The following is a 26832-nucleotide window of genomic DNA, read 5'->3' as shown; positions in this document are numbered from 1 at the left end:
TCCAGATTTGGAAACTTAAGAAATGAAGAAACAGAAAGAAAATTCAAAAAAAAACACAACATTCCTATGTTGAAAAGAACATTAGCAAGTTCTTTGATTCGTACAGAATAGTTTTTTCTAGTAAAGAAGGAAAAAGTAGTTTCAAAGTTTGATATAATAAAAATAATAAATAATAAGATGACTAATATATAATTATAAAAATTGATTAACTTATTACTTTCTCGTAGAAAACAGAAAATTCCAAAGTTTTTTTTTTAATTCTATGTTGTTTACTTTTGCTTTCCGGGTTCTACCAGAAAACAAGTGAGAATTAAATTACAATAACAGGAGGCGAAAATAAATAAAATCTTTGAAAAGATATATTCTGTGTTGTACTGAAGAATATAAATATAGATAAAGATTCTAAAACTAGAAGCGTCTAAAAGATGAAGACTTGAGATGGCCTTTGAGCATGGGGCAGTATCCCCCAAACTGCAGGACTCATTCCCAAAAGGAAACACTGGGAATCCACAGATTCTCTGAGTGAGCCACACTATTCATGCATTACATACTTTTTTTTTTTTTTTTTTTAAATAGTTATTACTATAGACAATGGCTGAAGTATGAAGGGACAGGGAGCCGCGGCTCCCCAACCATTTTTATTTTATTTTATTTACTATATATTTAAAAAATAATATTTATAAATTATTATTTTATTTATATTATTTTATTTTATTTTATTTTATTTTATATATATTTTTAAAAATATATTTATATATTACTACTTTATTTATATATTATTACTTTATTTATATATTATTATTTTATTTAAATTAATTTAGTTTGAAATTTTTTTAAAAATTTAAAAATCACGTTTTTTTTTATTATAATTTCTTATACTTTTTTATTTGGTTTCTCTCTTATGTGCCTTCATCTTTTTCTCCCGTTTTATTTTCCTCTCAATTTTTACCATCAATTCCTTATTATTTTCAAAATCAAATTGCACTACCACAAAATTGAAGAGTTAAGAAATATTTTGGACTGAACAATTTCTTCTTTTGAGTACATTCATCTTTTCCTTTTTATTTTTGAAGCAATATGTTTCTCTCTTGTATGTGACTTTTCTACGCTCTAAGCATGTATGTGTTAGAGGTCATAAAATCATGCTTTAATTGTTGATCAAACTCTTCTTTGTGTAGATAGAACTATTTTAAGCTTTGAAATTGTGTAAGGGGAGAACAAGATTAGGAATTACTCTAAGGTAAGGGAAATTAATCATTTAGAAGTTATTAGTTTTCTTAAAATATTGAGTCTTGCTTTTAAGATTTAATTTGAAGTATTTATAACTTTATCTTTTTATAAATAGGTGAGAGGTGAAAAATTTATATTAGAAAAATTATGATAAGAGTAAAAGAATTGATTCTTTTTTCAAGAGGAAGGCTTGTGATGAAAATGAAAAAAATGCATCTACCTCATCCAAAATTGAGAAACTTCACGAGAATCTAAATATTGAAGAATTGATCAACAATGCAAGAGTTATGTACATGTTTGGCAACAACAAAAAAGTCTGAAGTTTACTACTTGATAAATATATTACTTTGTCTTATCATGACTCTTCCAGTTTCTACAACTACAACTGAAAGATCTTTTTCTGCAATGAAAATAATCAAGAACAAGTTGAGAAATAAGATGGAGGTTGAATTTTTAGCAAGCACTTGTTAGAATTAATTGACGAATTAATTCTATTAGTGACTCATTTGAAATATTATGATGGGCCCAATTGTGAATTAATAAAATATAAAGACTTATTGGTTATTATTATGGGAAGTGATAATAAAATAAAGATAAAGATAAAATAAAAACCAACTTGATGGACGTTGGTTTATAAAAGGAATTGGGGTTCTGTCTCTGGCCATAAGGTTCTTTTCACTGTAACCCATCAAGTACGTGTGAGAAGAGAAAGAAAGGCAAAGAGATAGATTGGGAAACGGTGGTTGAAGAGCACACAAGATTATAAATTGAAGAACGCATATTCACAGGATCTCTCATGGATCAAGGTTAGTGCTCTATTATGATTTATCGTGTGAGAATTATAAATCTTAAAGATCCTTAATTAAGTTTTACATGTGGTATCAGAGCATATGTTGTAGGATTTATGATTCTCCTTTTATGATGTTCGTTTCCAATTTTTATGAACCCTAATTAAAGTTTGAAGGGTTATTTAAGTTTTCCGCTGCTTTACAATTGAATGTGAATGGCATGGTTGGAAACGAGAATTGATTCTCGCTTGGAATTTACTGTAATGGTGTTTTGTTTTTAATTGGCAATTGAATGGATGTGTAAAAATAAAACAAAACCGTTCCTGTGCACGTAAACGCAAATGGCATTGAATGCAAGTTAAAACAAAATTGTTACTGTGTGAACATTGAACATGGCATTGAAAGTTTTTTTAAAAAAAAAAAAAAACGTACCTGTAAACGTGAGTTTGAAATGGGGTAGTGAATGGAATAAAAACTGCCCATATCTGAAACGTGCGTAGGGAAAATAGGTATGTTTTGAGTGGTTTACGTTACAAATAAATTAATATTAATTATTTATAAAAATAAAATAATTAATATTTATAAGACATTATTTATGTAATATAAAGTTTAATTTGTAATAATATTTATGTTTGTTATTGTTAAATTAAAATTAATGAAGATGCTATATAAAGTTTATAGCAATTAAATGTTTATTTATTTATTTATTTGAAATCAAGTATGATAAATTTTGTTAGTCACCAAAGTGGCCAAAATTTTAAAGTTTATATAATTTCAAATTATTAATGTTTTTTATTTTAATTACCCATAGTATGGATGCTAAATTATGAATAATTAAATTTATGGGTTAATTAAAATTCATTAATTATAAGAAATTTAAGGATCGCCCAAAGGTTGATTAATTGTTCTCATAATTAATGAACATGATTGTAGATAATTTTGTATGCGTCACTAGTTTTATTTATATACCCAAAGGTAGTAGGTGATTCTAGTTGATGCATATTTTAATTATCAATAATGTTATAATGTGATTAGCATCATTATGTTTATGTTTGTGTATTAGTGGATCTCCCAAAGGAGAACATTAGTATGCATAGAATGATTGTTTATATCTGAATCTGTTTTTACGTTTAGTTTTATGACTCAAAGCATTAATGTTAGGCATGTGTTAATTGCAGTCTCTGTTCCGGTATCTTTACACGCGCTTGCTTCGTCTGTTCCAGTCTTTAATGGGTTGAATTTCCCTGACTGGAGTGAGCAAGTCCAATTTCACTTAGGTGTGTTGGATCTTGATCTAGCTCTTCTAGTTGAAAAGCCGGCTGCTATCACGGATGCTAGTAGCAATGAAGAGAAAGCCCATTACAAAGCCTGGGTAAGATCAAACAGACTTAGCTTAATGTTTATGAGAATGAGCATAGCAAGTAATATAAAGTCAGCTCTTCCCAAAACTGATGACGCAAAAGAATTTATGAAATTTGTGGAAGAGCGCTCCCAAACTGCTGATAAGTCTCTCGCTGGGACACTGATGAGTACGTTGACCACTATGAAGTTTGACAGTTCGCGTACTATGCATGAGCATGTGATCGAGATGACAAATATCGCAGCAAGACTTAAGTCTTTAGGAATGGCAGTGGATGAAGGTTTTCTCGTGCAGTTCATTCTGAACTCATTACCGTCTGAGTATGGTCCGTTCCAGATGAACTACAACACCATGAATGACAAGTGGAATGTGCATGAATTGCACAGTATGCTAGTTCAGGAGGAGACCCGACTGAAGAACTTAGGAAGCCACTCTATTCAATATGTGAAGAATCAAGGAGCTGTTGGAAAGAAAGTTGCTAAGAAACATGGAAAGGGTAAAGGACCACTAAAGATTGACGAGTCCTCAACTAAAATCCAGAAGAAAAATGACAAATGTCATTTCTGCGGGAAGTCTGGACATTTCCAGAAGGACTGCATAAAGCGTAAGGCTTGGTTCGAAAAGAAAGGTGAGCATAATGCTTATGTATGTTTTGAATCAAACTTAACTGAAGTTCCCCATAATACGTGGTGGATTGATTCTGGATGTACGACTCATGTTTCTAATGTGATGCAGGGATTTCTTACAACCCGAACCATAAACCCAAATGAGAAGTTTGTCTTCATGGGCAATAAAGAGAAAGTTCCAGTGGAAGCGGTCGGGACTTATCGTCTAATCCTCGACACTGGATATCACTTAGACCTTATGGATACTTTTTATGTACCTAGTATCACTAGGAATTTAATTTCTTTGTCTAAGCTTGATATTGCTGGATATTCTTTTAAGTTTGGGAATGGTTGTTTCAGTTTGTTTAAGCGTACTTTTATGATTGGATCTAGTACACTTTATGATGGTTTATATAAATTGAATTTGGATAATTTATATGTTGAAACTCTTATGACTTTGCATCACAATGTTGGCACTAAACGTAGTTTAGTGGATGAACGATCTGCTTTCTTGTGGCATAAACGTTTGGGACATATTTCCAAAGAAAGAATGCAAAGATTAGTAAAGAATGAAATTCTTCCGGATTTAGATTTTACTGATCTGAATGTGTGTGTGGATTGTATTAAAGGCAAACAAACTAAACACACAAAGAAAGGAGCCACGAGAAGCACTCAGCTTCTTGAAATCATACACACCGATATATGTGGTCCGTTTGATGTAAATTCTTTCAATAAAGAGAAGTATTTCATCACCTTTATTGATGATTTTTCGCGTTATGGACATGTCTATTTACTGCATGAGAAATCTCAGTCAGTAAATGCCTTGGAAGTTTATATAAATGAAGTGGAAAGGCAATTAGACAGAAAGGTGAAAATCGTAAGGTCTGATAGAGGTGGTGAGTATTATGAAAGATATGATGAAAGTGGACAACACCCTGGTCCGTTTGCTAAGTTCCTTGAGAAACGTGGTATTTGTGCTCAATACACAATGCCAGGCACACCACAACAAAATGGTGTATCAGAAAGGCGTAATCGAACCTTAATGGATATGGTTAGGAGTATGTTAAGTAATTCATGTTTACCCGTATCATTGTGGATGTATGCTTTAAAGACTGCCATGTATTTGTTGAACAGGGTTCCTAGTAAAGCTGTTCAAAAGACTCCTTTTGAGTTATGGACGAATAGGAAACCCAGTTTGAGACACCTGCATGTTTGGGGTTGTCAAGCAGAAGTAAGAATATACAATCCGCAAGAAAAGAAACTGGATGAAAGAACAATCAGTGGATTTTTCATTGGTTATCCAGAAAAATCAAAGGGGTATATGTTTTACTGTCCTACCCATAGTACAAGAATCGTTGAAACTGGAAATGCTCGGTTCATTGAAAATGGCGAAACCAGTGGGAGTGAAGCTTCACGAAATGTAGATTAAGGAAGTTAGAGTACAAATTCCTATAACTAGTACTTCTTTATCAAGAGTTGTTGTTCCACATGTTGTAGAAACTCACAACAATCAAGAAGAACAACAAATTAATGATCCCGAGGTTAATAATGAACCGATAGTAGAACAACCACAAGAAATAATATTAAGAAGATCTCACAGAGATAGAAAGTCTGCTATTTCGAATGACTATGTGGTTTATCTACAAGAGTCAGAAAATGACTTAGGTATTGATAATGATCCAATTTCTTTTTCAGAAGCCATTAATGGTGATAATTCTGATAAGTGGTTAGATGCCATGAAAGATGAGCTTAAATCAATGACACATAATGACGTATGGGACCTTGTGGAATTGCCAGAAGGATGCAAGAGAGTTGGGTGTAAATGGGTCTTTAAGACTAAGCGTGACTCTCAAGACAATATTGAACGTTACAAGGCCCGTCTTGTTGCCAAAGGTTTTACTCAAAAAGATGACATTGACTATAAGGAAACATTTTCGCCTGTTTCTAAGAAAGACTCTTTTAGAATTATCATGGCATTAGTAGCTCATTATGATCTTGAGTTGCATCAAATGGATGTTAAAACTGCTTTTCTGAATGGGGATTTAGAAGAGGATGTTTATATGGACCAACCGGTGGGGTTCGCTGAAGAAGGAAAGGAGCACATGGTGTGTAAACTTAAGAGATCGATATATGGACTTAAACAAGCTTCTCGGCAATGGTATCTTAAGTTCAATGATATTATTGTGTCCTTTGGATTTAAGGAAAACACCGTTGATCGGTGTATATATCTGAAGGTCAGTGGGATTAAGTTTATATTTCTGATTCTGTATGTTGATGATATCTTGCTTGCGACGAATGATCTTGGTCTATTAAGTGAGACTAAGAGGTTTCTCTCTAATAACTTTGAAATGAAAGATATGGGTGAGGCATACTATGTGATAAGAATAGAAATATTCCGTGACAGATCACAAGGATTGTTAGGTTTGTCTCAGAATGCATATATTAATAAAGTTTTAGAGAGATTCAGAATGGATAAATGTTCAGCATCTCCTGTTCCAATACAGAAAGGAGACATGTTTAGTCTCATGCAATGTCCAAAGAATGATTTGGAACGGAAACAGATGGAAAATATCCCTTATGCATCTGTTGTTGGGAGTTTGATGTATGCTCAAACCTGTACGAGGCCAGATATTAGCTTTGCAGTTGGTATGCTTGGTAGATACCAAAGTAATCCAGGTCTGGAGCATTGGAAAGCTGCAAAGAAAGTTTTAAGATACCTACAAGGAACAAAGAATCACATGCTTACTTATAGAAAATCTGATCACCTTGAGGTGATAGGTTATACAGATTCAGACTTTGCCGGCTGTGTGGATACAAGAAAGTCTACATTTGGTTATGTGTATCTTTTAGCCGGAGGAGCGATTTCATGGAAAAGTGTGAAGCAGTCTGTCATTGCTGCATCCACCATGGAAGCTGAATTTGTGGCATGCTTTGAGGCCACAGTTCAAGCTAATTGGTTGCGGAACTTTATTTCAGGACTTGGAGTAGTCGACAGTATTTCCAAGCCGCTGAAAATTTATTGTGATAATTCCGCAGCAGTCTTCTTTTCTAAAAACGACAAGTATTCTAAAGGTGCTAAACATATGGAATTGAAATACTTTGCCGTTAAAGAAGAAGTTCAGAAACGTAAAGTGTCAATAGAACATATTAGCACAGATCTTATGATTGCTGACCCTTTAACAAAAGGGTTACCGCCCAAATTGTATGCTGGTCATGTAAAGAATATGGGCATTATGTCTACTAGTGAATGTTAATGTTTTGAATGTTTATGTGACACTTTGAGCTCCCTAATGTATAAATTTCTGAAATCTGTGTTTTCTTCTTTATGTTTATGCATGCAAATTATGATGAAAAAAAAAATTATGTTATGTTACTGTTTTGTAAAATGACATTATGTTTGAACCCATTATGGACTTCTCGTTTTTAAGGTCATATTAAGGAGAAAGGGATGATATAGTAGTACATGGAAGGGATCATGTCGATCAAATGATGTGTGACCGCCATGACTCTTATTATGTCTGTATCTTTAATTATGAATAATGATGGAACCAATTTATGCAAAGTCTTTTATTGCGCATTATGTTTATGTATTAAATCACATAATGTTATGACATCATATGAGTCAAGTGGGAGAATGTTAGAATTAATTGACGAATTAATTCTATTAGTGACTCATTTGAAATATTATGATGGGCCCAATTGTGATTTAATAAAATATAAAGACTTATTGGTTATTATTATGGGAAGTGATAATAAAATAAAGATAAAGATCAAATAAAAACCAACTTGATGGATGTTGGTTTATAAAAGGAATTGGGGTTCTGTCTCTGGCCATAAGGTTCTTTTCACTGTAACCCATCAAGTACGTGTGAGAAGAGAAAGAAAGGCAAAGAGATAGATTGGGAAACGGTGGTTGAAGAGCACACAAGATTATAAATTGAAGAACGCATATTCACAGGATCTCTCATGGATCAAGGTTAGTGCTCTATTATGATTTATCGTGTGAGAATTATAAATCTTAAAGATCCTTAATTAAGTTTTACAGCACTATGATAATCTATATTGAAAGGGATATTGCAACTAGTTTCAGCTCTGATTCAATTATTGAAGATTTTAAGTCATTGAAAGAGCGTAAAGGAACCCTCTGAATAAAGGTAACTTTTGTTTTTTTTATATATTATTATTGATGATAAACTTTATGTTACTCTTTCATATATATTATTGTTATATTGTTTAGATTATATTGTCATGAGTGTTTATTTTGAATAAAAAAATGATGTAAAGAAATTAACTTTTTTAATTAAAAAAATAATTTATATATAACAAATATAATTTAACCCCTTAGAATTTTTGGTCAAGTTTCGCCACTGATTATATACAACTGTCTTCAATTAAATAGATATAAATTTTTAAATCAGCAATGCCTTAAATTAGTTTCATCCTAACAGCATGATAATAAGGGTACGAAATGTGATCAGAAGAAATGAGTTGAAAATTGAATCCGTTGCATTAAGAAAAAGAAAGTGAGAAATGACGAAATTAAAAAAATGTTGTCAGTAATTTCATCTATTTGATAAAATGAACAAAAAAATGTAGGTTAAATTATAAATTTAAAAATAAGCAATTTTTTTATTAAAATAAAATGTCATACTTTTTCAATACACTCTAGTCTGTTAATTTTCTTCATAAATTGTTTATCAAATAATTTAAATTATGTGGACTACGGTTTTGTTTTTGCATTTCTGCACTGTGATCCAATCTCAAAAATACAAACAAATTCATTATCTCTCTTTCTCCTTCTATTGTATAAGTGAGTGAAAAAAATTAGATAGAAGAAACAATAAAGTCAACTCTAATATTTTATTTATTTTTTACTTTTGGAAGAATTAATTTTCATGCTAGTTTTTTAATAAGTGATAACGTTTTGAGTTATTGCCTGATAAATTGATTAATTAATAGTGAAAAATCAAGTTTAGTATGCACGAATTGTATTTAAGAAGTCCAAAACTAACTATATTTAACTTCATGCAAAATTTTCAGTTTTCCATTGCTAACAAAATTTATGATCACCCCTAGTATTAGATAAAATGAGACTTTTCCCGAGATATTTGAATTCATATTTTTTTGTTTTTAAAGATAAAAAAAATCAATACATGTTTTAAGTTGGTAAAAACGACTTTGAAAATCCTACATAAGTGAAAAAAAAAAGAAATAAAAGTTAAGACGTTTTCAATATATTTTTTTTATAATGAGAAAAATGTAGAGAATTCATTTTACTAAAAATGTTTTTTTTAAAAAATTCTAAAATTCGAATATCTTCTCCCAACTAGGGCCATTGACTTGTCGTTTATGGGCCTTTGATTTCTCATTACTCATGATGGCTCCACCATCTGACTAACATGTAGCCGAACACTCTTTTTTCCAACAACAGATTTTTTTTTATTAATTTTAAATTTTTGAATAACTTTAAATAGTGGATTAAAAAAAGCAAATAGTAAGAGAGCAATTTCATCAAGTTTTAAATATAACAAAAAAGTGTTGGGCCACGTGATCTTACCCCTAATACAAAGTTTTATTTTAAAATAAAAAGTTTAGCCGAGGTTTAATTTTTTTTAGTAGGTGTAACGTTAACTTGGTTTAAAATATTTCTGTTCCCTCTTTTTTAACTTTTTGTATCTTTTTTTTCATCTAAAAAGTGTTTCGGTATTTTATTTCTCAAATTTCAATTATTGTTAATTTTCGAATACTAATTGATTTTATTTTAGAGTACGATTTTGAATTATTTTTTATTGATTCAAGATCTGTATTTTTTTCCCCATTAAATATACCTATATACAAAACTGTGAAACCTAGCTCAAACAAAAAAAAAAAAAAAATCAAAGAAGACCACATAAAAACTGAAAAAAGAAAAATTCAAACCTTAAGCATATTACAAGAATTTGTATAAACTAGAATCAGTAGTGTTAATTGCCACATGATGTGGCTACGAACCCATTTTTTTTTGCAAAGAAAACTTACATATTTACGTAAAAAATACTATTTGCATCAGCTAATTACTACTCAATTACAACGGAAAATGTAATATAATCAATTACAGATAAATAAATATCTTAAAATATACAATTATAATCTCTTAAAATATTTTATCTCTTTTATTACAATAATAAATAATTAAAATAATGATATAAAAAGAGATAAATTATTAATTTAGAATCATAAATATTGACTTTGTACAATAAAAAATCACAATTTTAACAAAAAAAACTAAATTTAGTTAATTTTATTTAAACTCAGCTAATAGTTAAAATAAATGAATACATACTTAATATTTAAAAATGAAATGTATTAATATTTTTTATACTAAACTAATTATTTATTTTCCAAAAAATAATAAATAAAAATATTAATAATCAACTATATTGAATCTGTTTCTGTTTCTACTCATGGTTACAATTTGCATAGTGAAATTCTGGCACCGAACCAATGACTCCACATACAACACAAGTAAGGGTGAGAACAGAAAGGAGCACATGTTCTGGAACTGGAAAACAGAGCAATATAAATAAATCCCAGTAATGGCATTGACAGAGCCAAACGCAAATCACTGTCCAAAACTGAGCAATCTTTCACCTCTCAGGCACGCAAACTTCATCCAACAAGTAATCACCGACTGCAGAAAAAGTAACCCTAGTTAAACCCACAGAATCAACAAGTAAGTTTCCATTCCAATTCTTTTATCTAATGGTAGTTATGTGAAGTAATTGATGAGGCTCTGAAGCAATGCAATGGTGATTTGAAATGAAAAATATATTAATGGGTGATGGAGAAAGTATATTACCCGTCACAAGTTGCAAAATAAGTGACAGGATTATTATTCTGTATCCATCTTAGAAAGAAGAAGAAGAATATCTTAGCCTTACATATTGTTAGGGAATATATATATCTGTATTGCAGTGGGAATTGGTATCTAATCCCACCGCCACCACCACCAGCCTGTAAAAATCTGAACAAATGAGATTACAATACTGAGTCCAACATCAAATGAAAAGGTCACGTACATAGACTCATATCATAGGTTTATAACCCTTAAGGGATCAAATCCAAATGAAATGGACTTGGGAAAGGGTACCTGACCCCGCTTCACATACCCTTCTCAAGGGAATCATATCTTGTTGAATCCCTAAAAAGTATTCGCCAACTTGCACATCACTTCATTCACTCTCCCTTATTTAACCACCCACTCCAACACACTCACCTACACACACTCTTGCTATCTTCTGATAACTCTTTTTCTGTTCTCTTCTTGCTTCACTCTCTGTAACACATTCAGATACACGGTACTCGATTCATGGGTTGGACACGAGAAGAGAATAGACGTTTTGAGGATGCTCTTGCTGTTCATGGCCCTGACGACCCAAATCGGTGGCAACATGTGGCCAACGCTGTCGGGGGAAAATCCGTAGAAGAGGTGAAAATGCACTATGAGATTCTCCAGGAAGATGTCATTCGAATTGAGCGTGACCAGATTCCACTACCCAGGTACAGAGGTGCCGGCATCAATGGAAGACAAATTGACAATGAACAAAGGTAACAATGTCTTGTATTTCACTTCTTTTCTTAAGAAGATTTCATAGTAGTACGTGTTTGCAAACTTTATCTTACAATACCACTCTCGTTAGAATGTGCGTTATGTTATTTCTTTCATTTTTTGTGTTATCCTCTATTATTCCTCACTTGTATTAGAGGAGGAAATAACTCTTGTTGCAAATACCAAAAATCGTTGAGAGGTTTGAGGAAATTTCATGAGGAGGAAATCACCCTTTGCATCTGCATTGCCAATTTCGTTAGTCTTTCTGTTTCAAAATAGTTCTCACATCTCATGTTTTGGAGCTTCTGATTACAATGATCAGAATGTCCTGAGAAATTGTAACAGCAACCCAAGAAACGGTGATTTTTTATAATATTGTTAAAAGCAGAGAGCACGTGAAATTTGATCCATCAAGTTTCATGTCACATGCACCTGAGATCTATTGGTTTGGATAATGTCCTTGGTGAGGCTAGTAATATAATAATTATCAACATGTCGATATGGTATTGGGTAATAATCATTGATTCATGCATCGACGTTTATCTTCACCCTCGGGGATATTAGCACCCTCCTTAAATCACCTGTAATCATTGGGTGTAGTTTTTTGGCACATGCAGTTGTCTACTTATTTATGCAGACCTTAAAAGGCTGAATTTGTTCTTACTCTGAATATAAGCTTATTGTTTTGTTCACCAGGCGAATGAGGAATCTGACTCTCCGATGAAGCAAGCACTTTAGCACTGTGGAGTTGCAAGTTTCCACGAAGGCATGTGCAATTTATGTTGGTGTGCTCACTTGCTGTGTGTTTCTGTTCCCGTCATATTCACCCAATTGTAATTTGTAAGAAATATCATGCGATATGTAACTTTTCTGGATATTAAAAACTGTATGTAGTGACAAGTTTGAATGGCTAGACACCTGTTAATCATTTAATTTTACTCTTTCAGCTACATGTCAAAATCTCAAACATAAACACAATACTAACTGGATACGTCTAGAACAAAGACTAATTTTCTAACGGAGTTGGAATTTAATATGGTTGAAGGTAAAAAGACTGATACGACAGATAGTTTTACAAACAGTAAAATTGCAGTGGAACATTTTATTTAAAACAAGAGACACAGTAATATTAACAATATTTTACTGATACTAATTAAAGCTTGATCTATATCAAGCACACAAGTGAATCAACTCGATTTTGATGTAAATGGTATTCTACGTTAACCGTAACATATGGTTGTTTTGTTTTGACAATTTATATATATAGAGGTAATTTTTAAGTTTTAAGACTATAAAGTACTGTGTTTTAGAAGGATAAAAAATACTTCTATTAAAAATGTTGTACAAACCTATGTAAGGTATTTTATAGTACTGTGTAATGTGAGTATTTTTTATTTATTTTTTTTGTATATGGGTTAGCACATATGCACAGAATACTTACATGCTGTCTGGCTTCTGCCTTAATTAATTTTCACTTTTACCCATATATGTATCTCGATTTATCATCAACGATTACTTGTAAAAGAAAAATATTTTATAAGGAGTCGAGTAGAGAGACCTCATAGACCAATGTGAATGAGACAAAGAAGAAAGGTGTTATATCAATCAGATCTTACGTGAAACATTTTCGTGTTCGAAATTAACTATTGAAAGTACACTAATAAAGCTTATATTAACTGTATATTATTCTTTTAAGGACACATCCACAAGAATTTCCAACTGACAGCCCCAACCTTTATATTTCATTCAACCTATACACGACGATTAAGTACAATATTCCTTGATAGAATATAATTTTTCACAAATGCTAAAAGAAAACACCAAACATATTTAATTTCGAGAATAATGCAAACACGGGTGGGGCATCAATCTTTTTGGCGAGCCCAAATAAAATTTAATATTTGAGCATTAAGGTGGGAAAAAAATCATATACAAAAGCACACACAGTGCATGGTTTGCACACCAATAAGGTTACCGCAGATAGCAAAAGCAATAATAACGCATAAAAAAAATTACTGCGATAATGGGACAATAAAACAGAAGAATAAGTTTATATATATATATAAACTCTCTCCCTCTCTCCCACAATTCTAAGCGAAAGAAAATTTATGAATAATAATACTTTGACACACTTAATATTTATTTGAAAACACATTTTAAAGATAGAAAAATAGTCATAAAAAGTTAGTTTGTATTTGTAAAAAAATAATGAAAGATAATGTCAAATGAATTTAAAAAATGTTTGTGTGTGGAAGTATCATTATTCAAAATTTATCCCCAATAACTATGATAGGAATTATTTTCTATTATCCATTACGTAGCGACATGTTTAAAATTTATATAGGTAATACATATCTTATTAAAATAAATGTTTAAATATGATTAGAGAGCCATACTTATAATATTCATAAGAATGTGGTCCATTTGATGCAGTCACAGAGTGAAGTATATGACACATGTAATTGGGAGAATATATTTGGCTAAGAAATAAAAAAGCTGTCTTTCCAAAATAGAAAAGCTCCTAAGAAAGGACGTGTAACTCAGAATAGGTAAACATATTTGACAAATTATGAAATTCAATATTACGGACAGCGAAGAAAAAAAATAGGACGTGGCTATTCTTAAGAAGAAAAAAAATGGAGAGCGAGGAAAAAGCAGCAGCGAAGGGGTTGTGGCAACAGCAGCGTAGAGAAACTAAAATAAAAGAAAACGGAAAATGAAAATTTCTAAAGATAAGAAACGAGAACGGGAAAATCGGGGTCGTGAGAAAAAGAGCAGGGCTAAAATGGGTTGTGGCAGTGTATATAAAAGAGCGGATTGTAATGAACAAAGTTGCATATCGTTGCCACCCTTGGTTCACTAATTGCCAAGGCGTTTCTGCAATCCTTGACTCCAGGGTAAAGGAATAAGGGGAAAATGGCGAAGATATCATTAGTTTTGGTGTTTTCGGTGGTGTTGGCTCTGCCATTCGTTTTGGGCCAGGAAGATGATTGGAAGAATCTATTGGATCAGGGAGGCCTCTCCCAAGACGCATTGGACCAGGCCCAGCAAGCTATTGGTGGGGGCACCACCCAGGATGCTGTCAGTGATTACTTCGGTTCAGCCCTAAGTGGCGCCTCCTCTGGCTCTGGCTCTGGCTCTTCTTCTTCCTCTTCCTACGATGACGCCGATGAAGGCCAAGGAACATCCTTGGCCGACTTTTTAGACACCGACAGGTAAGAAATCATAATCACTTCAACTTTTTTCATTCTCCAAATTTTCTACCACGAATTTCTTTAGCATTACAAAAATTAAATAATCAGTGAATATATTTTTGAAATTGTGGTTAATTTGAAACTAATTTTGTGCGGTTAACTACTGTTTTGGGGAAAAGTAGTGCAAGTGCAAGCCACGAAACGGAAATTTCACCCGCGGGATCGATGTCAGAAACGGAAATTTCACCCGCGGGATCAATGGCAGAAACGGAAATTTCACCCGCGGGATCAATGGCAGAAACGGACATTTCACCCGCGGGATCAATGGCAGATTCACCAGTTGGAGCACCAGATGCTTTACCTGAAGATGAAGATGAAGACGAGGACGAGGACGATGAAGATGAGGACGAGGATATTTCTCCCGCAGGTGCACCGGAAGGTTCTTTCTCACCTGCAGAGGCACCGGTAGAGTCAGACGATGAAGCATCTACCGAAGCACCAACGACTGCGCCAGCGGAAGCACCAACAAGAACACCCGAATTCGATGATGATTCTGAGGAAGGTGAAGGGGCACCGACAAGTGCACCAACAAGTGCACCTACGGGGGAACCAGACAGTGATGATGAAGAGTTTGAAGATTCAGACTCTTCTTCTTCACCGAGCAATGCTCCCGCACAGGCACCTAAAGGGGAACCATTAGACGAGTGATAAGAAAAGAATGTTATTGAGATGAACAATTATATACATTTCCTTGCCAACTGAGACAGTGTATAGTGGAAGGGTGATATCTGTGTTGAGAATTGATTTGGAGTGTGACATAACAACACCTACGCCCTTCAACGAATGTGCCCACACTTCATCCTCATTGAACATGACTTTTCTTGTTGAGCATATATATATACCTAATTTCTATCAGGTGGAGAACAATATAAAATGAAGTGAATCAAAGTTATTGAATAAATAAATTTCGTATATTCTATCTCTTAACTTATAAATTTTATTATTTTATTTTAAACGATAATATCATACAAACATTACACTTTCTTATTCATTCATTAATATCCTTATAACACTAATTATTCAGTAAGCAAACTCCTTTTTAATATTTGTGTGTATCCGATACAATTATTTAAACTTAGACGTCTTCAATTTAAATTGAAATTTGAATACATCATATGCTAAATTACGAGCTATTACGTTATCATGTTTTTATTCGATAAGTAGGATGAAGATTTTTTTTTTTTAATTTGAATTAAAATTGTAAATCTTTACGCTCCATATAAAATATTATTATTATTATTTCATTCACATTTTGAACATTTTAGTTGTGCAATGAATAAAACCTTTAGATTTTCATTTAAGTGAATTTCGTTCAACAAACAAATAGTTATTTAGCGACTAACCTTCTCAAGTTTCAAAAAGAAAAAAAAAAAGAATTTTGTTCAGTGAACACATTGGTCACTCAATGATTTTATGCCGAAAATTTTAGAAAGAATGAAGTCCAACAATGTTCCAATTCATTTTTTCATATATAATTGAGTACTTCTTTTTAAAAGACTATCTTAAACCAATTTAATTTAGTTTCACATTATATATTTTAACTATCAAATGTAGATCATGTTTCATTAATTCAATTTAACTTAAATGAACAAAAAAATGGATTTACTCAATTTAATTTATTTCCACATTATATATTTTAACTATCAAATGTAGATCATGTTTCATTTAATTCAATTTAACTTAAATGAACACAAAAAAATGGATTTACTCACACATAAAATTTACCGTGACGTAAAATTAACAAGAGTAAAATAAAGGGTGATAAAATGTTTATTAATGAATAAAAAATTTTGTTGGTAGTTGTAGATTACTAAAAATTTGCTAGTAAATATTGTTAGTAATTATTAACCATTTAAATTTGGAAATAATCATTCATCAGCAAATATTCGTCGATAAATATCGTGATTTGATCTTCTTACTCATTCTCTTCTTTTTCTTCTCCTTCTTCCATTTTGCTTTTCTTCTTTCTCCTCTTCTGCCATTGTCGTCCAATCTTGCTTTTCATCATCCTCCTCCTTCTCTTTTTCCTCGTCCTCCTCTTCTTCTTTATTCTATGGCTCCTCAATTCTTGTCATTGTTGTCATGTCATCATTGTACACACTATTTTCATCCCCTCCTTTTGCTCATCTTCCTCTTTCCTTTTTTTCCTTCTTCTTCTTCTCCTCAATCATATTCATTTAATTTATAATACACTCTCCTCAAATTTAGTAAGAAAAATTGACATTCATTTTAAAAAATTTAATTATGAACAAATTTACCTTGTACCTTATTCTTACAAAGAGAACACACTCCTTATACCTTTTTATCCTTACAAAGAAAAGTTGCTAAAACCTTATTCTTACAAAGAGAACACACACCTTATACCTTTTTATCCTTACAAAGAAAAGTTGCTAAATGGACTTTTCTTCATCTAACAAAAAGAACACATACTTTTTACCTCTGTCAATTGGTCAATTGAAAACTGTTGTGAAAAAGTTTTAATAAGACATGTATTTTTTAAGGAGTAATAGAAGCATATCATATTAGCTCCCCTCAAACCTTTGGAATAGCAGTAGACAAAAATTCTAGTAACCTTTTGATTCTACAATCGTCAAAATAGTTCAATTAGGAATATCTTGAAAGAGAGTCACTTGAAGACAAAAATTCTAGTTACCTTTTGATCTAGGATAGTGAAGAGTTCAGTTAGAAATGAGAGTCACTTGAAGAGTATATATGAATTGCAATTCATAAATTCCACTTATAAAAAGATAGAATTCAAACAAAATTAACCTAGACTTAAGAATCAAAGACAAACAAAATGATCCTACACTTTAGAAACAAAGACAGGAAAATGTAACCGAATAGCATACGAAACACATGCAAGGAGAGAAATGCATGTGAAAGATCAGCATAAATCATTTCAAATTTCAAAAATTAAAATCCTAACATCATCATCAACACTCCATCGAATAAGAATTCTCAAAGGCAATATCATAAAAATCTCTTACTCTATAAAAAATGGGTAGTTTTACGTAAAAAGTTTAATTTTTCTATAGAAAATGATTTTTTGACTATTATATTTTTATAACTTTCTTTTACAACCTTATGTGTTATTTTTTAAGTAATTTTTCATTTTTTCATTTTCTCATTCTCAATATTCTAAAACCACTTAAAAGATGACACACTTCATATTGTAAAAGAAAGTTGTCAAAATTTAATAGTTAATATATGATTGTACTTTTTCTAATTATCATAACATTTTTAAAAGGGCAATAATATTTTGACTACTAATTTTTGACAACTTTCTCTTACAACATGATGTGTCATCTTCTAAGTGATCTTGAAATATTGAAAATAAGAAAATGGAGAAATGAAGAACCATTTAGAAGATGATACTTAAAGTTATAAGAGAAAGTTGACAAAATTTAGTAGTCAAAAAATCATTTTCCTTTTTAAAACCATGTTTTTAAGTGGTTGTTTTGAATGTGGAAAAAATCATTTTCCATTTCTTTTTCTTCGTTTGTTATATATACAAGTTTATAGGTCTGGAAGAGTATTTTTATTCCTACATTTATTGATTTATCGATATACAGAGATGAAAATATGCTGACTGAGAATCAACAGTTTTCATATTAGACCCATATTATGCTCCATATCACAGAAGAGATATTAGAGAGCTAGGAGTGTCCATACATGAAAGGGATCTTGTCACGTGACCCTTCTCTTCCCAAGCTTCTTCTCCTACCTTCTGTGCTCTCGTAAAAACAGTAACATCTTTCTCAAATCGCATCTCCATCAGAATCACCATGTCCCCTGCAAGAAGCTTTTCCTTACACCTCCCTCTTTGCAATTTTCCAGAAGTGGTTTTGGGAACACACTCACTCTTAACCAAAACCACCCATCCAATCTCTACCTTCTCCTTCTTCCAAACACATGCCTTAATTCTCTCACAGACCCACTTCAACACAACCACATCCACATCCTTTTCGAACCTCTGCATCTCTGCCACAACCACCGCCGTTGCTGAAACTTTAAACGCTGCAATGCAGCCTCCTCTGAGTAACTTGGGGCAACTGTTGTAAGCTGCTGTCTCTATGTAATGTGGATGAACCTTCTCACCGTTTTGAAGTTCCATAACATCTTGACATCGACCAGTAACAAAGAGGTATCTCTTTTCTCCTTTCACGATGCCTTTGTCCCCAGTTCGAAGAAAGCACTTACTAACCATGTTTCTCAATCTTCCATGAAACACCTCTCTCGTTAAACTAGGGTGGCCAAGGTACCCAGAAGCATTACTTGGTGAAGCAACCCAAATTTCTCCTTCGACGCCATCCTCACTCGGCTCCAAGGTTTCTTCGTTTACGACCATAATCTCCACGTCTTCCTGCTCCACGTTTCCGAGTCTTGCAACCGGTAACAGTTTGTTGTGAGTTGGGAAATCTGGGAAGCTGGAAGAAGCATAAGCACCATCTTTGTCACTGTGACAGTTCCTCCACGCAGTGGACACAAAGGTGCAATTTTCTGCTAACCCGTAGGAAGGAGAGATAGAAGAAGGGCTTAACCCGAATGGTGAAAAAGTATGAACGAATTCTTCCACAGAGTCGCTATAGATAGGTTCGTTGATGATTATAAGGTTCTTCAAAGTTGATAGGTTGATGGGTAAAGTTCTTTGGTGAATCCCTCCACGCTTGATGACCAGTGGCAATGTGAAGGATGGAACGGGAGTGCAAGTGGCCTTGAATTCGGACAAGAGTTCAAGCCAGAGTCTGGGGCGTTTGATGAACGCGTTTGGGGACGTGAGAACACACGTGGCACCGGAGACAATGGTCAGCAACAGAAACATGAGGCCACAATCATGGTACTGTGGCAGCCACGAAACGATGGTGCTGTTTGGATGAAGATCGTAAGCTTTTCTCGCTGTTCTAACGTTGTGAGCAGCTGAACCAGCAGTGACAAGCACGGGTTTTGGGATCCCAGTGGCTCCAGAAGTGTACTGAACCAAATAAACTTCATCAGCTTTGCAACCACTGTACGTTAGGGAATCACGGTTGTTCACAGTACCGTGTTTGACATGGTCAATGGAAATCCAGTGGAGGGTTTGCAGCATGTGAGCAAGCTTGGTGTTGTTGTGGGGGGAGGAGAGGTAGTGTCGAATGCTTGAAATGTAGTGAGAGTGAGCTATGGCAGCTTTGGGTTTGGTCTGAGAAATGGCTCGTACGAGGTGGTGATAGTTTTGTTTGGAGAAAGAAGGGTGGGGAGGGACGATAGGTACGCTCAAGAGACCAGCTCTTTGGCAACCGAAAATGAGTTCAACTAGGTCAAGTCCTGGAGAACAGAGAAGAAGAACAGTGTCTCCTCTTTGCAGTGAACCCTGCAACTGTGAGGAGATGAGATGAACATTGGTGTTGAGTTGTTGGTAGGTGAGGAGAGTGGTGGTGGTGTGGGAGTCTTGAGCCCAAATGAAAGCTGGTTTGGAGTGGAAAGCTGGTAATCTTGCCCAAACAGGGAGGTATAAGTCAACGACAGGTTGGTCGGGGAAGGAGGGGTCATAATTCTCGTATTGGTATGACATATTTTTAGTTTGTCTGTTGTGTTGCATGATGGGTTGCATATTTATAGTAATAGTGTTAAGGTAGGTACGTGTTGAAGCGCATGATCCAGTCTCTGATATTCCAATGGGATGATTATGAAAACTAGAGGGAATAAAGGGATATGCGGTTAGAATATCTCACTGTGCCCTCAGCTGTAATAGCAAAAATCGTCGCTATGTAGTTGTTGGGTCTGTGTATTCGGAATTACATCGCCGTCCTGTAAAAGAAAACGTTTCTATATTGTAGGCGGATTGTCCCCGCAGCTGTCTGCTAGTACATGTTCATGTCTTCGCGTACTTGTTCTCTCCTTATCTTCCTAAATTATTAATTAAACGCACAGAAGAAGCTAATTTTGATCATCTCTTCAATTTGGACAACGCTATCCTGACAGTAACAATATTGTTTTTACGCTTCTTTTAATTTTTTTTTCTGTAGGTTTAAATTTATAAACAAAAATTGGCAATTTTTATGATTCTCGTTTTTAACTTAATAAGTTTCTTTTATATTTTAATGTTGAATATAATGAAATTTATAATTTAAAATTAATTTAAACTAATAAAAAAAAGTCAATAAAATCATATTATAACAAATGATGTTATAATAAACAAATGAGGGCGACTCAAAATTATTAATTATCCCACTACGAGAAGTGGAGAAGAACGTCTTTTATTTACCAGTATACCAGTATATTAATAACAATGTCTGCTATCAAATTAAAAAAAATCCGAAGTGATTAAAAATTTAATGCTCACCGCTATCTTTATCCTATATATAAGATGTAAATAAAATAAAGTGTCCTAACTATAAAAATCATTAGATCAATTTCAAATGCATCAAAATTTAATCTCTTTCCATACTCTTTAATTTATTGAATTATGCAATTAAAAAACTAATTCTAGAATAATAAATAGTATCTTTAAATATAACCAAACCAATTACACTAAATAACCTAACTTATTTTATTAATCTTAATAAATTAACGGGTTACTGATCACCACATGACTAAGCAATAAAAACACAGGGTGCAAACTGCACTATTACGGGCATCTATTAAATTAAAAACCTATTACCAGATATGAGATCTTTCACTTTTTTTACATTAGACGAACGACACATAACGCAAAGGGCTTATCCAGTTAATGACTCCATGCATACATTAATTACATGACATGGTCTGACACTCCAAAAAACCACACTACCATGCAGCAACAAAGGCAATGAAACACTGCCCTCTAATCAGTCTAGTCCTACTATCTGACGACTTAACAACTCAACATAGCCCTCCAACAGCTACAATTACTCAAATAAAAACAAAATTAAGGAGTGGCCTTTATTAGTCTTGCACTGGCTTTATTGAACACAAGGCAAATCATACACTAATGCTTCAATGCTCCCAATGTCCAAGTCTCAGTACTAAGATCTATCATTAAATACATTTCACGTCGTGTCTTTGCAACTTCCCGTGTGAGCGACTGCTAACAAAGCCTCGTATAAATTCCGTTGGGGATCATTGTCCCCAAGCACATGCGGCCCTATAGCACATTTCACAGAACAGAGAGATGAGAAAGGTGTTAAAATTACATCAATTACTATGTTAGATTAGACAACATAAACAATTACATATTTCAAGTTGGAGAGAACAGAAAGAAATGAAGCGAAATGAAAGACGCGTACTGTACCTTCAAATTTTCACTCCTCTCCTTCACAGTAACTGAATTGTGCATATATTGTTATAAACTCTATATCAATCAGATTTTAGGGAAATACATGACAGTTGGCACCACAAAGCACAAGCAAGTACATTACAACAGGACCACAACATACCATAAACTGATAAAACATAGCATTATTGAGTTTACTCCTAAAATTACTATTACATAAAATACACGCCTTCGTAGGAGATATATCAAAACAACCAACGGAAGAAATAACTTCACATCATTTTTTTTGTCTTCATTACGTTAGGCAATGATTCCAACGTCATTAGAAGTTGAGATTTAGCTTCAGAAGCCGGATCACATAAGGAAAACCACTAAATAGACACGTGATTAATAATATAATTACCAGGCTACCAAACTAAACACTAACTATTAACAGGCAGAGAAGCAATTTTCCAAAATATGATGAGAACCCACGAAATTCCAAAAATATAACCACCTTAAAGGTTCAATGATCACTCCAGATCAATGAATGAAAATAGAGATCCATACACTGCTACTACATTAAGTCCAACGACTACCAAAAGGCCACACTGACGTAACAAAGCAAAGTTCTCCTGACGCCCACTAACCACCCGAGGTGTCTTAAGGGGGGATTTGGAAAATTGAAAAATAGTTATCGATTCAAATCACCATCTAGCAACTCGCAATAAATAAACAACATAACAATAGACCTTGAGCATGTCTTATTGCATCAACTCCTCACAAGTTGTAACCACAAGCTATTTTCACTACCTTGACTATTTTAAAAGAAAAAATTAATTTAATGAAACATAAGAACCAGTCCTGCCTTCAAATCAACTCGAAGCCTAAGTATAAAATAATACACTAAAAAATATAAGTTTGACTAATAAATCAGGATCCTCGCATCACTTCTTCCCATGCAAACCATGCAACGGTAGTATATAGTTCAGCCTAGAAGCTTCCAAGCATTGACTTATTAAACTGTACATACCCATTGTCTATTATGTTTAATGGGGAGTGTTGACTTATTCCCTTCAAGATGAACAAGGCAACAATGATCTCCTCTCAACCCTTCTTTTGGTGGGAAGATAGCTAGCTTAATTGACGCAGCAATTCTTTCAATCCCAGCACCACAAATCATATAGAGACCATTCCATGTTTAGGTAATCAAATTTTACTTAATAGTATCACCACTTGAAGTTTTGGTGGTACTAGTTCAATTCTTAAATGTTATACCATACTTTTCTATATAATTCTTGGTTTCATCTTTTTTCACACCCACGTAATAGTAATGCAAGAAAATGCCAACAAGTATTTCTTCCCTCGTACAGCCTATATATGCTATATACAATTTAAGAGATGTCAAACTTTCCCCTCAATTCATACACTGCACAACAAGAGAACCAAAAGGAGTGCATAAGTTAATCACATGCAACATATCTTGTCACCATAGTTGACCAAGACACAAAAGGCACTAGTTTTCTTCCTCGTTAGACAGAGAAAGCTGTGTTTCACATGACATCTCAGCTATCAGGAATTCTACATCGCAATATCTTAAGTATCATCAGACAAAAACACTGACACAAAAAAGTTTTAACTTAATTGTCTTTTCGGTCCCTTTTGTATCACAATTATGTGATTTTAACCCCTGAAGTTTTAATTGTACCAAGCGGATCCCTCTGAAATTACAATTGTTTAATTTTAGTTCCCTGTGTTCTAATTGTGTGGTTTTAGTCTCCCAGATATGTCATAAGTCAATGTTACATCAACTAATTCCAATTAATGAAAGGATTAAACAACAAAATTACAATATCTAGAGGATTCAATTGACACAAATGAAACCTACGAAACTAAAGTCGCACATTTACCATGCTTGAAAACCCAATTACCACAGTTGGAACTCGAGGCAGTAAAATCATACAGTTGTGATATTGGAAGACCAAAAGTGCAACTTAACGAAGTTTTTAATTTAAACAAAAATTTTCATCAACCATTAAGAGCCAAAGGAAAGATAAAGTGTCTTAAGGTATTCCCTTTTTTTTTTCAAATTAGCTTGCAGAAAGAGCGAAAGGAGAAGCAAAAAAATATCCCAGGAAGTTATAAGTTCAACGACCAGTCAACTTAATGGAAATTGAACAAAGATAAAACACGCTAAAATCAAGATATGTAACCATGAGGTGCGAAGGCTTTCCTAATCTGGGAAAAAGAAAGAATTAGCAGCACGTCTTCACAAGACGAAAGTGTATATCTCTACCAGAATAATCACCAGGCGACTGTATAACACTTCATCACAGATATAGATAACAATTGCTCATTACCAGCAGCATTTTCCATATTGAGAAAGCAAGCTTTTGATTACAGATTTTCGTACACAATTCATTTAATTTCAAATCAAACTATCAAAGTAAAAAACGAATTTAATCATAGGTAAAACACATATTCTAAATACGAACACTTTCATTTAATACGAGCAAGATATTTACGAGGGAATCAAATCAACACATAAACCATTAAATCAAGCATATGAAAAGCTGCGGAGCCAGTAATGTCTTACCCGAGATTAAACATACTATTTATGGGGTCCAGAAGCTGCGGCTGTGGAGGATGTTGTTGTTGCTGCGGTTGCTCATGTTGTTGGTGCTGGTGGTGATGCTGCTGCTGCTGCTGCAGGCCAGCACCAGTGGCTACTGCTACGGCACTCGAAGGAGTTCCTTTGGCTTCAACAAATCTCCACATATACCACGAAGCAACAGAACGATAAGGCCTCCACTTCTCGCACAACTGGTCCATCTGCGACGGCCGCGGCAAGTCCTCGAGGTTATAAAGAAGCTGAACCCCTTTCCTCACACCCAAATCATTGATGGGAAGAACATCGGGTCTGTGGAGTGAAAAAATCATGAACATGTGAACAGACCAAGAGCCAATTCCATTGACCATGGTCAGCATAGTGAAGAGTGACTTATCATCCATGTTCACAATGGCCGAATCGGACAGTATCCCGTTCTGATACTTCCTCGCTAAATCGTGAAGGTAACTCGCCTTCCGCCCCGAAACCCCAATTTGGCGAAGCTGTTGGGGAGTCAAAGCGAGAACGGTTTCGGGAACGACACCGTTTTCGCCACCGCAGAGCGCGATGAAGCGCGTGTAGATGGAGGTGCCTGCTTTGTACGCGAGTTGCTGGTACAAGATGCTACGCGTTAGGGCGAGGAAGGGAGTGTGGAAATTGTCGAAGGTTGGGGGTTGGTGAATGTCGATTAGAGGGGAGAGGAGAGGGTCCGCGTTCCTGAGAAATCGGAGCGCGATCTCCACCTCGCCTTCGCACGAGAGTGAACGCGCCACTAAGCGCGGCACCACCGCCATGGCTCGCGAAGGCGCAACGTGCTTGGTGCTCCGGCCACCGCTCTTGCCCGGTTTAGAGGGTTCGGTTAGGGATTCGGATGTGGAAGGGTCCGGTGAGACCTTCCGGATCTTACGGGGACGGAGGGGGATTTTCGAGGCAGGGGAGTTTGCGTGCGGAAGGACATTGTTTAGTTCTGAGTCCGCCTGAGCGCCGTCGGGGCCGGTGGCGGAGGAGGAGGGAGCTGGGTGGGGCTGAGGTTCGATTAGGGATTGTGCTTGACCTAGCGTGTGTTCGCCCATAAGTGTGGAGTTGAATTGGTGATTGAGGAAAGTGAATGAAATCGAATGAGTTTGAAGTTGAATGAATGTAATGTGACGATGTTGATGATGATAATGGTTGAAACTCACTCTCCTTTAATCCAACTGCTTCTAATCATTTGTTTCTTCATTCTCTTTTCAGTTTCGCTGCTTTTCTTGTTCGTCTTGGTCTTCGTCTCGGATCCTACCTTGGTATGGGTTTTCTTATTTCTTTCTCACACGCCATCTCGCAATGCGTGCTACACGTGAACCTTTACATTCGGCCCAAATGACAAGCCCAACATCGCCAAAACAGTCCACGATATATGCCTTTTTTATTTTTCTAAACGCGCCTCTATTATTTTGAATTTTTTTTTGACAAAATTAACCTTGGAGTCCCTTGTATATTTCCTATACAAGTTACTTTCTTTTTTAAAAAAATAACTTTTAATTGAAATTAAATTATTTAATAAATAAATTTTCTTTTCACAGTAATTGAAGTAACATGATACAAATTATAAAAAGTTAGTATACTTATCCTATGTTAGATATACAGTAGAGATCATTATCTTATATAATTGAAAAATAATTATTTTTTAGTAGATAACAAGAAACAACTCAGTCACACATGTTTAATATTTTTATTAATTATTAGCTACTATTTATCTATTATCCATAATTTCATATAACAAAAAAAAAAGTTACTCATGAAAAAAAATATATAAAAATTAGATTACAGAAACATTCACAAAGGAAGTGGACTTTAACTTGTACTCCTTTTTTATTTTTGCCATTTATTCGTATAAAGACTCAGGAATTTCCTTCAATGCATGGACTTTTTCTCTTAAACTCAGTTTATTCCTTTGCCATTTGACACCTTACATTACATCATTGTCATCATCATTACATAAAAGGAAACCCATTATCATCCACAAAACTTCACACGCAGACGATAAAAAATCTTGTAAGAACAATTAATAATTTTTAATAAAATTGGAGGAAACTTTTTTTATTGTTGTTTACGTGTTTGAATTGTCAACGAATTTTTCATGACGTCCAACAATGTGCTTTGAGAAAGAAGGTGGACAATTGCTTCTTGCATTTGATTTTTTCTTTCGG

At 34.0% G+C, this 26832-nt stretch overlaps 4 protein-coding genes across 5 annotated transcripts; 2 read left to right on the top strand and 2 right to left on the bottom strand.

The window, feature by feature from the left end:
• Nucleotides 1-11313: 11313 nt before the first annotated feature.
• Nucleotides 11314-12456, top strand: LOC114196065 (protein RADIALIS-like 1). Its single transcript, XM_028086568.1, has 2 exons — nt 11314-11570; nt 12268-12456. The coding sequence occupies exons 1-2, from the start codon at nt 11332-11334 to the stop codon at nt 12293-12295; spliced, it is 267 nt and encodes an 88-aa protein (XP_027942369.1). The 5' UTR covers nt 11314-11331; the 3' UTR covers nt 12296-12456.
• Nucleotides 12457-13942: 1486 nt separating this feature from the next.
• LOC114196064 (skin secretory protein xP2-like) lies at nt 13943-15605 on the top strand. 2 transcript variants are annotated; one of them, XM_028086565.1, is made up of 2 exons: nt 13943-14786; nt 14945-15605. In XM_028086565.1, the coding sequence occupies exons 1-2, from the start codon at nt 14488-14490 to the stop codon at nt 15471-15473; spliced, it is 828 nt and encodes a 275-aa protein (XP_027942366.1). In that variant the 5' UTR covers nt 13943-14487; the 3' UTR covers nt 15474-15605. The 2 variants fall into 2 exon arrangements, with proteins under 2 accessions (XP_027942366.1, XP_027942368.1); XM_028086567.1 differs by having other exon boundaries at nt 13958-14786; nt 14948-15605.
• Nucleotides 15606-18459: 2854 nt separating this feature from the next.
• Nucleotides 18460-20376, bottom strand: LOC114163730 (long-chain-fatty-acid--AMP ligase FadD26-like). The gene has a single exon (XM_028048025.1). The coding sequence runs from the start codon at nt 20374-20376 to the stop codon at nt 18460-18462; it is 1917 nt and encodes a 638-aa protein (XP_027903826.1).
• Nucleotides 20377-21418: 1042 nt separating this feature from the next.
• Nucleotides 21419-25925, bottom strand: LOC114163040 (DNA-3-methyladenine glycosylase 1). Its single transcript, XM_028047087.1, has 2 exons — nt 24632-25925; nt 21419-21927 (listed from the first exon to the last, which is right to left on the bottom strand). The coding sequence occupies exons 1-2, from the start codon at nt 25714-25716 to the stop codon at nt 21903-21905; spliced, it is 1110 nt and encodes a 369-aa protein (XP_027902888.1). The 5' UTR covers nt 25717-25925; the 3' UTR covers nt 21419-21902.
• Nucleotides 25926-26832: the final 907 nt, after the last annotated feature.

The sequence above is a fragment of the Vigna unguiculata genome, chromosome 9 (genome assembly GCF_004118075.2).
Source record: "Vigna unguiculata cultivar IT97K-499-35 chromosome 9, ASM411807v1, whole genome shotgun sequence".
In the NCBI taxonomy this organism is placed as follows: domain Eukaryota; kingdom Viridiplantae; phylum Streptophyta; class Magnoliopsida; order Fabales; family Fabaceae; genus Vigna; species Vigna unguiculata.
Note: the sequence above shows the minus strand (reverse complement) of the source record. Positions and strands in the feature narration are given on the sequence as shown.